Genomic DNA, 16,136 nt, shown 5'->3' with positions numbered 1-16,136 from the left:
GCCAGGTCCACCTGCAAGATCTTTTTAAGCTCGGCATGGGCTCTGAAAAGCCTCGTGGGCCTATGGAGGACATATCCTCTGTAGAGGTGTCGGGCGAAGACCGAAAGAGCACCGCCAGGAGGACAAACACTGCCCGGGCAGGGTGTGTCGTATTCGGAGGAACGCAGTCTTTACTGACCAGGTGATCTCACCATGCCAACCGGATTCAGCGATCAGCCGCTGACCAGGAGGTCGGAAGACCTCTACGCTTCAAGTCCAAACCTGATAAGAACCGTTGCTCTGGCTAGATACCCTTCATGATGCTCTCTCATCAGGCTAAGTCCGAGGACACAATCATTGATCCACCGGAAGCACACCACAGCTGCTACAAACTCTCTGAGACCTCAGGAGTAGTTGAAAGTCTGAAAGGGAAGGCTACCAAATGAACAAGAAGATAATGAACCTGTCTGTTTTGAAAAACAAACAAAACCGAAATTTCCGAAGTTCTGAATAAATCAGGGCCTGGATAAAGGTTTCATGGAGCAAAGTAAAAATCTTGCGTTTCTCAGAAGGCGAATGCTGAACGCAGAAGTATTTTCCTGACCAAAAAACAAGGATGGACTCAATCCTAGATCCTCAGCGAGCCATGTTGAGGAAATGCACTGCAGAACAACGAGGTTAGCACGAGGAAAGGGGTCAGCTCACCCTTCTGGAGGCCTACTTAAACATTTGGTCTGGAGGAGCCAAACCGAAGGAACGGTAAGTTGGCGAGGGACATCTTTGGGGATAATTTCGTTTGTGAAACCGTAAGCCAAAAAAGGATCCTTAGACGGGAACGAGTCTGATGGACTCGGGAAGGTGTAAAACCATGTCCTCAATGCAAGAAAAAAGGTTTTTGGACAGAGAGAACGGTCAATTCTTCCAACCGGTCTCCAGAGAATGCTCTGATGAGCAAACTCGGCCACTCGAATATAGAACTTTGCAACCCGGTGGAGACGGGGCTAAGATATAGCGGCGGGTGCTTCCAAGGTTGAGCTTGGCAACTGCTGTGTGAGCTTGCCGTTGGTATCCCTGAGGGATGCCCGTCTAGGGGAGGAAGACCCGTAGTGGAGGTAACTGGAACCGGAGGGCTTGTAGTCGCAGACGTAGTGAACTCTGCGAAACTCTCCGGAATGAAAAGATGTATTGAGGAGTCCCTTTGTTTAGAAACGGCTGAAGTCAGTTCTGCAGACTGAGATCAAAAGAAAAAAAATGAACAGTGTAGCAAGGAAAGTCCCTGAAAAAAATATGGAGTATGTCAACTGCAAAGAAAGCTTGCTCTAGGTAGATCACTTATACACTAGAAGACAACTAGGCTGATGAAAGGAAGATGAATCCGTCTGACGGTGTAAATGACCAAATCCATGCTTGGTCCTCTGGAACCGGGAAGGAATTGCAGTGCGTAGACCCGTTTGCGGAGTCTAGGATAACACGCACCAGAGAATAACAGTGAAAGGATACGGTTCCAGCGGAAGGGAGAAACTCGTTATCACTAGATTCTCTATTAGATCCCGGACTGGATCAGGTTTCTACCCTGTCCGATGCTTGCGCAGAGTCAGATCCCCTTCCTGTCTGAGGTGGGATACTTGTTCCCGTCACGGTTGGAAGTCCCATCTCTGAGCTGCGGTAGGTTTTATCCGGGTGTCTGTAAAAAAGGATAGGTAAGTATCGACAATAAGGGGCTCAAGTATTGTGGTAGCTCAAGGCCCTCAGTATATACCAGACCCTAAAAGGTACTATTGGCCAATCATTAATAAGTATAACACACCAGGCAGTAAAGATGGCCTGCGGATAGTACTGTAAACTGACCAATTGAGTAGTTAGGAAAAGAATAATCAGAACGTGTGGACAAAACTCCTGCGGAGCAATTCACACTTAGAGTCCAAAGCATGCCGCAGTAAACTGCGACGATCCGTACCGGACACAAGAGTGTCTAACCTATCTGAAGGTGGAGTATCTACTTATGCTGCTGCCGAGATCCGCTCCGCCTGTACGCGGTAGGGCCTAAATTTTAACTGATAACAACCCACAGATGTTATAGGCTATGGAATATGTAGATGACAGGTGTCCTTGACTTACCTGAAAGCGGTCTGTACCGCAGCTGCAGTCCACCAGAAGTAATACATACCGTCACCTTCCCGAGTGGTGATTAGACGGGAGCTTAGGCAGAAGTTGTAAAAGACCCTGAGGGGCACGAGAGAAGGCGCCTTTGACTCACCTGACAATAGGACAGAAGAGCCGGACCGGTGTAGCCGATCAACCTCGGGTATGGTTGAGTTACCGGAAAGACGGCAAGTATCGAACAAACACGTCTGGAAGAGGTGTATGCATGTGCTCGATAGGAACCGAACACTGCTGCAATGGGACGCGAAGAACCTGAAGGCTGGAGCGTCTGACTTACCTGAATATGGTACAGAACACCAGTACCACTGCAGCGGTCAGCGAAGCCACGTCTCCCCTGAAGCACAGCACTTTCAACCACTGTACCTGGTAGATGGTGCGTCTGAAGCCTTGGTAGCGGATAGCACCCAGCTGCAATCTGCCCCTATTATCTTGAGAGAGAACCCGAACAAGGGTATAGGAAAGAGCCAATTTTTGTTGCGTGATGGTCTGAATACCTGACGACATTAGGCAGAATCACAGCCTCTGGGATGCGGTCTAGGCCTGAATACCTGACGACATTAGGCAGAATAACAGTGATACGTGTAGTGTGCCGCACCACGAAGACTGTCCTGAGGTATAACTTGACCAGTCCGTTCTTTTGACTGTAGAACAGTAGGCCTAGAATCAGAGGGAGACTAAACTCTACTCTCTGTTGTGCGCCTTGGTCGCAACCTCTGGATCTGCTGGTTGTGGTCAGCATCTTACTACACTGACGCACAGCAGACAATTGCAGGGTAACACGGACTTGTATGAAGCTGAAAGTCTGGCCCAAACAGCAGACGTGAAGGGGTAGAGGCAGGCCTTTATACTGCTTAGAGCAGAGCAAAGTCAACGTCCGGAGGGCAGGAAAATGAAGGACTAATGCCTGGGTGCAGGGGATATGGACGCAGTTGTTATGCCGGGGCACCAGCATCCCTGTGTGTCTGCCTATCATTCCAGTGAATGTACGGCTCTGGATTATTATTGAACCAGGATTGCACTGCTGTAGATTATTACCGGTTATAGGTAACTAATAAGACAGTGACTGCACGGCTTCAGAGCACTGTACGGTTTCATATTACCCTTACGTCTGTGACTGTACGGCACCAGGGTACTATTACGTCAGTGACTGTGCGGCTCCAGGGTACTCTTAAGCCTGTGACTATACGGCTCAGAGTACCATTTCCGTCAAACTGTGCGACTGCAGCGTACCATTGCGAGACTGTATGGCTGCAGAGTTCTATTACGTCAGTGACTGTAACGCTCCCGAGTATCATTACATCAGTAACTGTTCGGCTGCAGAGAACCATTACGTGACTGAATGGCTGCAGAGTACTATTACGTCTGTGCATGTAACGCTCCTGAGTACCAATACGTCAGTAACTCTGCGGCTGCAAAGTACCAATACGAGACTGTATGGCTGCAGAGCACTATTACGTCAGAGACTGTAACGCTCCCAAGTATCATTACATCAGTAACTGTTCGGCTGCAGAGAACCATTACGTGACTGAATGGCTGCAGAATACTATTACGTCTGTGCCTGTAACGCTTCTGAGTATCAATACGTCAGTAACTGTGCGGCTGCAAAGTACCATTATGTGACTGTATGGCTGCAGAGTAGTATTACGACTGCAGAGTACTATTACATCAGGGACTGTAAGGCTCCGGAATATCATTACGTGAGTAACTGGGCACTGTAATGCTAGAGCCACTATTGATTGTACGGCCCAGGAGAACTTATTACGCCAATTACTGTTGTGCTCTACAGGATCTAATACCCGAGAGACTGTATCACTATAACGCATAGCAGAGGAGCCAATACCAAAGTAGGATAATCTGCCACATCTCTGGACCTGCCGATAGCGTGGGGCTGCTTAAATTTTACTGTAAGGGACTTGCGGTGACAAGGCCCGCGCTGCCCGCAGGCAGAAATCATTATCGGTGCGCTCACCCCCATATGGCCGCACAGGGCCCCCAGCTACCCACATTAGAAGAGGGGCGCTGTCCAGACCTCCACTCTGCACAGCCCGAGCGGGGGCGGATCTAACCGTGGACTCAGGGCGCAGGCAGGAATCATTACAGCAGGAAGATGGCGGCGATGTGTCTTCTCTGTGCGCCGCAAGGTAGCCGGACATAGGGCGGAGTTTGCGCCGGGAGCTGAAGAGAGACGGGCGGGAAAAAAGCCCGCCGGATACGAGAACGGGGGGCGGAGCTACCAAAGACTAGGCCGCAACTGAAGCCGGGGCCTAGATTAGACACAGGAGACCGCCGACGAAGGGGGGGGGGGGGGGCGCGGAGGCCCGAAAAACCTGGAGCTATCCCCTGAATCCTACCGGAAAGGTCAGGTGCGGGGGGAAGCGGCGGGGCATGAGCCCCGCGCTGAGGGGAGCTGGCTGCTGCCCACCATCACCTATTCTGCTGAATAGGGTACGAGCTGGGGGAAGCCTGAAGTGATCTGCCGGCAGGAGATGAGCTCTTCACATGTGCGGCAGGAGAGCGGCCAGATGAGGGGAGGACTAGGCCCGATTAAGCCGGCCAAGACTAAAAGGGGTTTCCTCTTCTTTATCCCATCTTCTTATGCGAAGTTCTTTCCAAGGAAAAAATGGTACCTTTTCTCCCTGTGGTGTCCGACGTCCGGAAAAAGGTTTCAGGACGTCACGTCTCATCCAACAAACAGGCTCTGGTGGGCGAGTAGGTGGGAGACGAAGGGCCAGGACCGGGTCTGCCTCACCTAAGCACGCTTCTGTGCTAGGGGTCTGGGTCCTGCCGGCTAGACGTAAGAGGATACGGGGTGGCAGTACACGCCGTACTCCTAGTCTCTTGTGGGAGTACAGATGTGACTATTCACTCTGTATCCCTTCTGTACCTGAAAAGGAACGACGCACATTGAGGTAGATAGGGGTCTAATGAAAGACCCGTGTCCACCTCCTACTGACACTAAGCTAAAACTGAACATCCTACTTCCTGTCGGAGGGGTGTACACTGCGGAGAAGGAGCTAACTTTTTTTTCTGCATAGTGTCAGCCTCCTAGTGGCAGCAGCATACACCCATGGTTTCTGTGTCCCCCAATAAGGCGATAGAGAAAAGACTTTCTGCAGTACTCAATGTTCCTAAGAGCACAGTGGCCTCCGTAATCCTTAAATGGAAGAAGTTTGGGACCACCAGAAGTCTTCCTAGACCTGGCCGTCCAGCCAAACTGAGCAATCATGGGAGAAGAGCTTTGGTGAGAGAGGTAAAGAAGAACCCCAAGATCACTGTGGCTGAGCTCCACAGATGCAGTAGGGAGATGGGAGAAAGTTCCACAAAGTCAACTATCACTGCAGCCCTCCACCAGTCAGGCCTTTATGGCAGAGTGGCCCGATGGAAGCCTCTCCCCAGTGCAAGACATATGAAAGTCCACAGTTTGCTAAAATACACATGAAGGACTCCCAGATTGAGAGATAAGATAAGGATGACTAGTTGCAATTCAAGGAAACACGAATGCAGCCAAGTACAGAGATATGCTGGATGAAAACTTTCCAGACTTGGAGGAAGGTTCACCTTCCAACAAGACAATGACCCTAAGCACACAGAACTCTGTGACCATTCTTGACTGGCCCAGCCAGAGTCCTGACCTAAACCCAATTAAGCATCTCTGGAGAGACCTGAAAATGGCTGTCCACCAACGTTCACCATCCAACCTGATGGAATTGGAGAGGATCTGCAAGGAAGAATGGCAGAGGATCCCCAAATCCAGGTGTGAAAAACTTGTTGCATCCCAAGAACACTCATGGCTGTACTAGCTCAAAAGATGCTTCTACTCAATACTGAGCAAAGGGTCTGAATACTTATGACCATGTGAGATTTCAGTTTCTTTTTTAATCTACAAAAATTTCTACATTAGTTTTTTCAGTCAAGATGGGGTACAGAGTGTACATTAACCCCGTTGGTAGAGTGGCTTAGTATACATTTTTTGCAAAAACGTATCAACTAAATACCCTGTTTTTGTTATTTTTTACTAGCACGTGCTGTCTACTGTTATGTTTTTACAACAGAGTATTTTTGCACGTTTGTCATACTGTGTTTTTTCTTTGTGTTTCAGTCTTTGGGTGGTGTAAACACTGTCCAACCAACCTGTTCACTTTTGTGTATGTAACATGTGTTTTTAATAAATAACCAGTATGAAGTCAGAAAATTAGTGTAATCCCACCTGAATATTTTCACGGACAGTATTACACTTTCAAACTCTCGCGCCTTCTTATGACCAGTCTGAATAATCTCGTCGGGGATGTTGGCGAGTCTTGCTGCATTGAATCCATAGCTTTTAGGGCAAGCTCCCTTGATAAACTTATAAAGAAAAGTGATTGTTTCCTGGCTAGGATCCTCACATTCATTTTCAACCATACAAGCCTAATGAAGAGATATATACCATTAATACAAAAACTGTGAGAGACTATGCCCTCGCCCTCCCAATGAGTAGCAGTAACTTACCATATGCCCCAGACGTACGGCCGCAGTATGAGAGTAATCCTCCACTAACGAATGATAGTGTGTAGAAAACAAAGTGCGAACATTAATCCTTTCAGAGAGCTCCTTAACAACGGCACTGGCTATAGCGGTCCCATCAAATGTAGCCGTGCCCCTGCCTGCAAAATAGAGCGATACCATCGGTACGGAAAAGGCCATCCATAGTCTCCAACTCTTACACAAGTCAAAAAACTTTAGTAGTTAAAGTGGTGCTCACAAGTTCTTAAAATTGTTTTAAATAGATAGGAAAAGTAAGTCAACTGCAAACTTGCTTATTTTCATGTTATCTGCTGTCAATCTCCTTTAATGGGACATTTTATCTTTAATAGTGTACAGATGGTTTCCATGGAGATTGCATAGCTCCGATCCACCCAAGAGACAACATGAGAAATACCCCTTTAAAGAGCTCTCAGATTTGCTTTATGGATACAGCCTCCTAGTGTATAAAAACACTGATGAAATACATAAAATGTGACGTCATGAACTTTCCAGGCTAGCTAGGGGTCACTACGCCATAAGGCCAGTGACTGGAACAAAAACAGACCCCTGCAAAATGGACTACACTGAAGCGTACAATGGAGAAAGTCAGGGACGTAATGCAAGTGTGAAGGGGTTAAAATGACCCAAGTGGTCTAAAGAAAGGTTTATTATCAATAAATGTCCATGTTTAGGAAGTCAGAATTACTACACTATACTGAGGTTATCATATAATGCATCCAGCAAAAGGATAGAAAATACTGATAGGGTTTTTTTTTACCCGCATCAGCACAAATGTCATGCAGGAATATCATCCCAGTAGAAATGTCGACATGGGACAGATGTTTAAGCCAAATTAGATTAACCCCTTCACGACCCATGACGCCTACGTAGGCGTCATGAAAAGTCGTGCCCAAACGACCTATGACGCCTACGTAGGCGTCATGCTATAAATAGCCCCCCTGCGGGTCGGGTGACCGGGGTCACTGAAAGGTCACCCGACCCGCACACAAAGGACACTCTACAGTTAATCCCTGGGGGCATGGCTTAGCCCCCACGTGCCTACGATCGCTCTGATTGGCTGTTAAAAGTGAAACAGCCAATCAGCGATTTGTAATATTTCACCAATGAAATTTGGTGAAATATTACAATCCAGCCATGGCCGATGCTGCAATAGCATCGGACATGGCTGGACACCGACCCCCGACCCCCCATACACCTACTGGCGGGGCCGATCGGCCCCCGCCACCGATGGACGGCGGCGATCGTTCGCCGCCATCATCTGCTCCCCCTCCCCTGTCTATCGCTCCCTCCCACCTTCCGATCCCCCCAGGACCTCCGATCGTGCTCCCGGCGTCCGGATCATGGGCGCCGCCATCTTGCAAAATGGCGGGCGCATGCGCAGTGCGCCTGCCATTGTCCAAGATGGCGGCGCCCATGAATTTGCCGGTTGCCCGTTCATTTTTCATTTTGATCACTGTGATACACTCTCACAGTGATCAAAATGAAAAAAAAAGTAAATACACCCCCCTTTTATCACCCCCATAGCCAGGCGCAAATAATAAAATAAAAAAAATATTTTTTTTTGGAATTAGGGTTAGGGCTGGAATTAGGGTTAGGGCTGGAATTAGGGTTAGGGCTGGAATTAGGGTTAGGGCTGGAATTAGGGTTAGGGCTGGAATTAGGGTTAGGGCTGGAATTAGGGTTAGGGCTGGAATTAGGGTTAGGGCTGGAATTAGGATTAGGGCTGGAATTAGGGTTAGGGCTGGAATTAGGGTTAGGGCTGGAATTAGGGTTAGGGCTGGAATTAGGGTTAGGGCTGGAATTAGGGTTAGGGCTGGAATTAGGGTTAGGGCTGGAATTAGGGTTAGGGCTGGAATTAGGGTTAGGGCTGGAATTAGGGTTAGGGCTGGAATTAGGGTTAGGGCTGGAATTAGGGTTAGGGCTGGGTTGGGATTAGGGTTAGGGCTGGGTTGGGATTAGGGTTAGGCTTGTAGTTAGGGTTAGAGTTGGGATTAGGGTTAGGGGTGTGTTGGCTTTAGGGCTGTGGTTAGGGTTATTATTAGGGTGGGATTAGGGTTAGGGGTGTGTTGGGGTTAGGGTTGGAGTTAGAATTGAGGGGTTTCCACTGTTTAGGCACATCACGGGGTCTCCGAGCGCGACATGGCGCCACGATTTATTCCAGCCAATTTTGCGTTCAAAATGTCAAACAGCACTCTCTCCATTCCGAGCCCCGACGTGTGCCCAAACAGTGGTTTACCCCCACATATGGGGTATCAGCGTACTCAGGAAAAATTGCACAACAACTTTGGGGGTCTAATTTCTCCTGTTACCCTTGGGAAAATAAAAAATTGGGGGCTAAAAAAATGATTTTTGTGAAAAAAAATGATTTTTTTTGTTTTCACGGCTCTGAGTTATAAACTTCGGTGAAGCACTTGGGGGTTCAAAGTGCTCATCAAACATCTAGATAAGTTCCTTGGGGGGTCTAGTTTCCAAAATGGGGTCACTTGTGGGGGGTTTCCACTGTTTAGGCACATCAGGGGCTCTGCAAACGTAACATGACGCCCGCAGACCATTCCATCAAGTCGGTATTTCAAAACGTCACTACTTCCCTTCCGAGCCCCGATGTGTGCCCAAACAGTGGTCCCCCCCCACATATGGGGTACCAGTGTACTCAGGACAAACTGGACAACAACTTTTGGGGTCGAATTTATCCTGTTAACCTTGTGAAAATAAAAAATTGCGGGCTACAAAATCATTTTTTGAGGAAAAAAAAAGATTTTTTATTTTCACAGTTCTGCGTTATAAACTTCTGTGAAGCACTTGGGGGTTCAAAATGCTCACCACATATCTAGATAAGTTCCTTGGGTGGTCTAGTTTCCAAAATGGGGTCATTTGTGGGGGGTTTCCACTGTTTAGGCACATCAGGGGCACTGCAAACGTAACATGACGCCCGCAGACCATTCCATTAAGTCGGTATTTCAAAACGTCACTACTTCCCTTCCGAGCCCCGATGTGTGCCCAAACAGTGGTCCCTCCCCACATATTGGGTACCAGCGTACTCAGGACAAACTGGACAACAACTTTTGGGGTCCAATTTCTCCTGTTACTATTGTGAAAATAAAAAATAGCGGGCTAAAAAAAATCATTTTTTGAGGAAAAAAAAATATTTTTATTTTCACAGGTCTGCGTTATACACTTCTGTAAAGCACCTGGGGGTTCAAAGTGCTCACTATGCATCTAGATAACTTCCTTAGGGGGTCTAGTTTCCAAAATAGGGTGATATGTGGGGGAGCTCCAAAGTGTAGGCAGACAGGGCCTCTCCAAACACGACATGGTGTCCGCTAACGATTGGAGCTAATTTTCCATTCAAAAAGTCAAATGGCGCTCCTTCCCTTCTGAGCCCTGCCGTGCGCCCAAACAGTGGTTCCCTCCCACATATGGGGTGCCACCGTACTCAGGACAAACTGAACAGCAACTTTAGGGGTCCAATTTATCCTGTTACCCTTGTGAAAATAAAAAATAGCGGGCTAAAAAATCATTTTTGGAGGAAAAAAAATGATTTTTTATTTTCATGGCTCTGCGTTTATAAACTTCTGTGAAGCACTTGGGGGTTCAAAGTGCTCACTACACATGTAGATAAGCTCCTTGGGGGGTCTAGTTTCCAAAATGGGGTCACTTGTGGGGGGTTTCTACTGTTTAGGCACATCAGGGGCTCTGCAAACGCAACATGATGCCCGCAGAACATCCCATCAGTCTGCATTCCAAAATTGCGCTCCTTCCCTTCTGAGCTCTCCCATGCGCCCAAACAGTGGTTTCCCCTGACATATGGTGTATCGGTGTACTCAGGACAAATTACACAACAACTTTTGTGGTCCAATTTCTCCTGTTAGCCTTGTGAAAATAAAAAATAGCGGGCTAAAAAGATGGATTTTTGGTTCTTACCGTAAAATCTCTTTCTTGGAGCCTTCATTGGGGGACACAGAATACCATGGGTGTATGCTGCTGCTGCTAGGAGGCTGACACTATGCAAAAACAATAAAATTAGCTCCTCCCCGGCAGTATACACCCACCGACAGGCACCAAGCACCTCAGTTGGTGAAAAAGCAGTAGGAGAAGCAACGAGAAAAAACTCGAACCATATGTACCAACCCAACAGGGGACTCTAAGACCCAACACGGTACAACTGAAACAGGGAGGGTGCTGTGTCCCCCCAATGAAGGCTCCAAGAAAGAGATTTTACGGTAAGAACCAAAAATCCATCTTTCTTTATCGCCTTATTGGGGGACACAGAATACCATGGGACGTCCCAAAGCAGTCCCAAGGGTGGGAACAGCAAAAAGGAACGAAAGTAACCGAAAGGCTCAGGTCGGCCGGTGAGCCACCGCCGCCTGCAGAACCTTCCTACCAACCACAGCATCAGACGAGGCCTGGGTATGAACCCTGTAGAACCTCGTGAAGGTGTGCAAAGATGACCAGGTTGCAGCCTTGCAAATTTGCATGGCCGAGGCCTGGTGACGAGCAGCCCACGAAGCCGCCACAGCCCGGGTGGAATGAGCTCTTACTCCCGGAGGGGGACGCTTTTCCTGAAGACGATACGCTTCCAGAATGGTAGAACGAATCCAGCGAGCGATCGTGGATTTGGAAGCCGGAAGGCCCTTCTGGCGACCTTCAGAGATGATTAGCAAGGAATCGGACAGACGGAAGGAAGAGGTCCTGGCAAGATAGACACGCAGGGCTCTAACTACGTCCAGTTTGTGGAGAGACTTCTCAAGAGGATGAGATGGAGCCGGACAAAAAGAAGGAAGGACGATATCCTCATTGATATGGAAAGCGGAAACCACCTTTGGAAGAAAAGAAGGAACGGGCCTGAGGACGGCTTTGTCCTGATGGAGAATGAGGTAAGGGGAATGACATGACAAGGCCGCCAATTCAGAAACTCTTCTGATGGAGGAAATGGCGATCAAAAAGGTGACCTTCCAAGAGAGAAGGGACAAAGGAATGTCCTGGAGAGGCTCGAACGGCGCCTTCTGGAGCGCGCTAAGAACGAGGTTGAGATCCCACGGGTCTATTGGCGAATGATGAGGGGGAGCCACGTGGGAAACCCCTTGTAGAAAGGTCTTGACCTGTGGTAGAGAAGCTAGCTCTCTTTGGTAGAGGATAGAGAGAGCGGAAACCTGGCCCTTGAGCGTACTGAGGGACAGACCCGCGTCTAACCCAGCTTGAAGAAACCCTAGGATAGACGGGATAGAAAAAGACATTGGGAAGACTCTTCTATCATCGCACCAACGGAAAAAAGCCTTCCAGTACCTATAGTAAATGCGGGAAGAGGCTGGTTTCCTGGCTCTGATCATAGTTTGAATAACCTGACTGGACAGACCTGATTCCTTTAGAATTGCGGTCTCAATGGCCATGCCGTCAAACTCAGAGACTGAGAATTCTCGTGGTAAAGGGGGCCTTGCGAGAGAAGGTCTGGACGGTCCGGAAGCCTCCAGGGAACGTCCGCGAGCATGTTGACCAGTTCCGCGTACCAAGGCCGTCTTGGCCAATCTGGAGCAACTAGAATCACTGGTACGCCTTCCGATTTTATCTTTTTGACCACCCGAGGGATCAATGCCAGAGGCGGGAACAGATACGGAAGTTGAAACTGGGACCACGGAGTCACCAGTGCGTCGCATGCGACGGCTAGAGGGTCCCTGGACCTGGCTACGAACTGCGGCACCTTGTGGTTCATCCGAGATGCCATGAGATCGACATCCGGGGTGCCCCAACGGTCGCATATCTGAGAGAAAACCGCGGGGTGCAGGGACCATTCGCCGGACGCTAGGCCTGGCGACTCAGAAAGTCGGCTGCCCAATTTTCCACCCCTGGAATATGGACGGCGGAGATTGTCGGAACGTAACGTTCTGCCCAGCGGAATATCTTGGCCACTTCTGACATTACCTGTTTGCTGCGCGTGCCCCCCTGATGGTTTATGTACGCCACGGCCGTGGCGTTGTCCGACTGAATGCGGACCGGCTTGCCGGAGAGGAGGGGCTGCCAGTGAAGAAGGGCCAGGAAAATCGCCCTGATCTCCAAAAGATTGATTGGAAGGAGAGACTCCTGTGGCTTCCAGCGTCCTTGGGCCGCTTTCTGATGGAACACGGCTCCCCATCCTAGAAGGCTCGCATCGGTGGTGATGATTTGCCACTGAGGCGGAAGGAAGGACCTCCCTTGGAGAACTGACGCTGGCCGTAGCCACCAAGTGAGAGACTGCCTCACTCTGAGAGGAAGCCGAATAGGACGGTCCAAGGACATCGTGGTCTTGTCCCAGGCTGAAAGCAGAGACAGCTGGAGAGGGCGAAGGTGATACTGCGCAAAGGGCACTGCCTCCATGGAGGCCACCATCTTCCCCAGGACCTTCATGCCGAACCGAATGGGAATGGGAGCAGGCCTCTTGAGAGTTTTGATGCCCTTGGACAGAGTTGTAAATTTTTCCTTTGGAAGAAAAACACGGGCTAGCTCCGTGTCGAATTCCATACCCAGAAAGGTCAGACGCTGGGTGGGGACCAGAATGGACTTCTCCTTGTTGACTAGCCAACCTAGGCGGCTGAGAGTGTCCAGGGTTATCTGAAGGCTCCGGAGACAGTCCTGGCGAGACGAACCCTTGATCAAAAGATCGTCCAGATAAGGGATGATGAGGATCCCTCTGGAGCGAAGGATGGCCATCACAGTCGCCATCACCTTCGTGAAAACCCGGGGCGCTGAAGCCAGGCCGAAAGGAAGAGCTGTGAACTGAAAGTGGTCTCCCTGAAACGCAAATCGAAGATACTTCTGATGTTGCACACATATTGGATGTGGAGATAGGCATCCCGAATGTCCACCGAGCAGAGAAATTCCCCGGGCTCCATGGGAGCAATCACCGACCGAAGAGACTCCATCCTGAAATGAAGAATCTTCACGTGGCGATTGAGCAATTTGAGGTCCAGAATAGGACGAAGAGAGCCGTCTTTCTTCGGGACTACAAAGAGATTGGAGTAGAACCCGGAAAACCGTTCGTCTGAGGGAACGGGAACAATGACTCCGGCGGAAAGAAGGGAGGAAATGGCCTGCAGAAAACCCGGAATCTGGGCCCGCTGTCGCGGAGACCGAGACCGGAAAAACCGTCTCTTCGGGAGTGAAGCAAATTCGATTTTGTAACCGGATGCGACGAGTTCTCTGACCCAAGCGTTGTCTACAACGGACAGCCAAGCATCCGCGAAAAAGGAAAGTCTGCCGCCCACCCTGGAAGAAATTCCAGGTGGGGGTGACCCGTCACTTAGACGAAAATCTGCCGGAATTGGCTCCTGCAGATCTGGAATATTGTCCTCTAGATCTCCAGCGAGGAGCGGGTTTGTAGGAAGGTTTCCTCTGATCCCGCTCCCTGGTGGCAGGCGGCCGATCCTGTTGAGTGGCTCTCTCCGTGGCAGAGAAGGGACGAAAAGGCCTGAATGGTCGAAACCCCCTTCTGTTGAAGGGACGTTTTGGTCGAGACTGGGGAAGCGAAGTACTTTTGCCTCCAGTGGCATCGGAAATTATCTGATCCAGCTTTGCTCCAAAGAGCCTAGAGCCATGGAATGGCAGATTGGTAAGCGACTTTTTTGAAGTAGTGTCCGCATTCCATGACTTTAGCCAAAGGACTCGGCGTACAGCTACTATGTTGCTGTTAGCCCCTGCTACGCAGCCGGCCGCGTCCAAGGAGGCGGCCAAAAGGTATTTTCCCGCCTGGTTAATCTGATCTGCAAGATCTGCCAATTCGTCTTGAGGAGCTGACGCTAAGATGCCTCTGCGAAGGATTTTTGCCCAAGCGGAAATGACCTTCGCCACCCAGGCGGATGCGAAAATAGGGCAGAGAGAGGCGCCAGATGCCTCAAAGATAGACTTAGCCAGAGATTCAATCTGCCTGTCAGTAGGATCTTTGAGCGACGCCCCGTCTGGCAGAGAGAGCACCGTTTTAGAGGCTATCCGGGATACTGGAGGATCTACCTCTGGAGCCTTGGACCACTTTGAGAGCAGTTCTGCGTCAAAGGGGTACAGAACGTCCAAATACTTGCGGCCTGAGAAACGTTGCTCAGGGCGCTCCCAGTGTTTGGCTAAGGTAGTATTGAAATCGTTGTGATTGGGAAAGGTTCGGGACGGAGGTCTGGCTCGTCTAAGGACAACCGAGCTTTCCTGAGCTGGAGCCTCATCCTGTTTAAGTTTTAGTGTTTGGAAGATAGCTGCAAGAAGACTATCGACCATGTCCCGCGTTTTAGAAACGCTGTTCCCCTCAGAGCTAGCTTCCGAATGAGAATCATCGCCTGACTGAAGGCTGTCATCTGAGGAAGGAGAAGGAGGCCTGGGAGCGGAAGGGCCCTGCGAGCTCGAGGACGAAGTGGACAGAGCCCGCTTCCTAGAAGACCTTCCCCGTCTGTCTCTCTGAAGGTCGCGGTCAGGTGCGGACGACTCACCCCGAGAGGTGGTCGGGGCAGAGGTGGCTGAGGATAGCTGAGGTAATCGTTCTAAAACCTGGACCAGCGACTGTGATACTTTTGTCAAGTCAGAAACAGACTGTGACATTGTAACGGCCCACTCCGGGGGGAGAGAGGAGGGAAGAGCGCCCTCCGCCCGGGACTCTGTGCGCTCCTGAGATGCTGACATATTGGAAGGACTGCAGGGGGGGCAGAATGGAGACGACTGACCCGATGCCCACTTCTTTTTACAGCGCGCACAGGCGTAATAGATAGCGGCGGGCCTGAAGCAGAGATCCCCTGAAGGGTTGGGCATAAGTAGACTGCACTGAATGGCCGCAGGATTTAAGGAATAACTGCCGAGGAGAGCTAATCTTTGCCTCAGAGCAGAGCCTACCGAGATTCTGTGAGCAGCAGAAAACGCTGAAGTGTCCCCCAAACAGCGCAGGAAGGAGTGAAACAACCAGGAAATCCTTGTGCTGGAGGCTGGGGGCGGAGCTTAGCGGCCGCTCCATGACTGGTTAACAGCGAAGGAGAGGGCATGGCCGAAGGAGGAGGCTGGCATATCAAACGAAAAGGAGCCCTGTGATGGGCTAGTAAAGGCGCGCTGAAAAGAGCGCGCTCAGGAAGGGAGGAGGGAGCACAGCGGTGAGGAGACTGTGAGGGAAAGTGAAAGTGAAGACGCCGCAGCCCCATGCCAGCGCCGACATAACGGAGCTGATCTGACAGTGGCCCTGGGAAGTCTGCCTCCCCTGCTTGTGACGCTGTGTGGTGAGTGGAGGAATCCCCAGTGTCTCCCTGGGAGTGAGAAGCAAGCGGCGTGAGCGCGCGGCAGGCAGAGATGGCGGGAAATTCAATAATTGTGGACATGAAATCACAAAGGTACAACTTCTGCCATTCACGGAGCTTATGCGGGCCCGGAGGGAACGTACAGGCACTTACCTGACGTCCCTGAAGAGGATGACCACAGGGGCCCACGGGGAAACGGCAGGCCGCTGGGGGGAAGGGAGTCCTCTGTACCCGCAT

General features: G+C 50.2%; 1 protein-coding gene across 6 annotated transcripts in view; it reads right to left on the bottom strand.

Annotated features, from left to right (window-relative positions):
• The window catches only part of MSH6 (mutS homolog 6), a 57,650-nt gene that overhangs the window by 5,505 nt on the left and 36,009 nt on the right, over nt 1-16,136 (bottom strand). For 3 of the 6 annotated variants that reach the window (XM_073554013.1, XM_073554014.1, XM_073554012.1), the window contains exons 8-9: nt 6,631-6,785; nt 6,350-6,549 (exon numbers count right to left, since the gene is read on the bottom strand). The exons of 1 other annotated variant lie outside the window; for it this stretch is intronic. In XM_073554013.1, the coding sequence (XP_073410114.1) occupies nt 6,350-6,549; nt 6,631-6,785 (355 nt within the window). Of the gene's footprint in view, nt 1-803; nt 1,664-6,349; nt 6,550-6,630; nt 6,786-16,136 lie in introns of those variants that run through there. 2 more of the 6 variants (XR_012222046.1, XM_073554011.1) reach the window with 2 other exon arrangements.

Source organism: Dendrobates tinctorius, unplaced genomic scaffold (assembly GCF_039654945.1).
Source record: "Dendrobates tinctorius isolate UK_male_01 unplaced genomic scaffold, ASM3965494v1 ptg000205l, whole genome shotgun sequence".
In the NCBI taxonomy this organism is placed as follows: domain Eukaryota; kingdom Metazoa; phylum Chordata; class Amphibia; order Anura; family Dendrobatidae; genus Dendrobates; species Dendrobates tinctorius.
The sequence above is the reverse complement of the archived record's forward strand: the minus strand, read 5'-3'. Positions and strand labels throughout refer to the sequence as shown.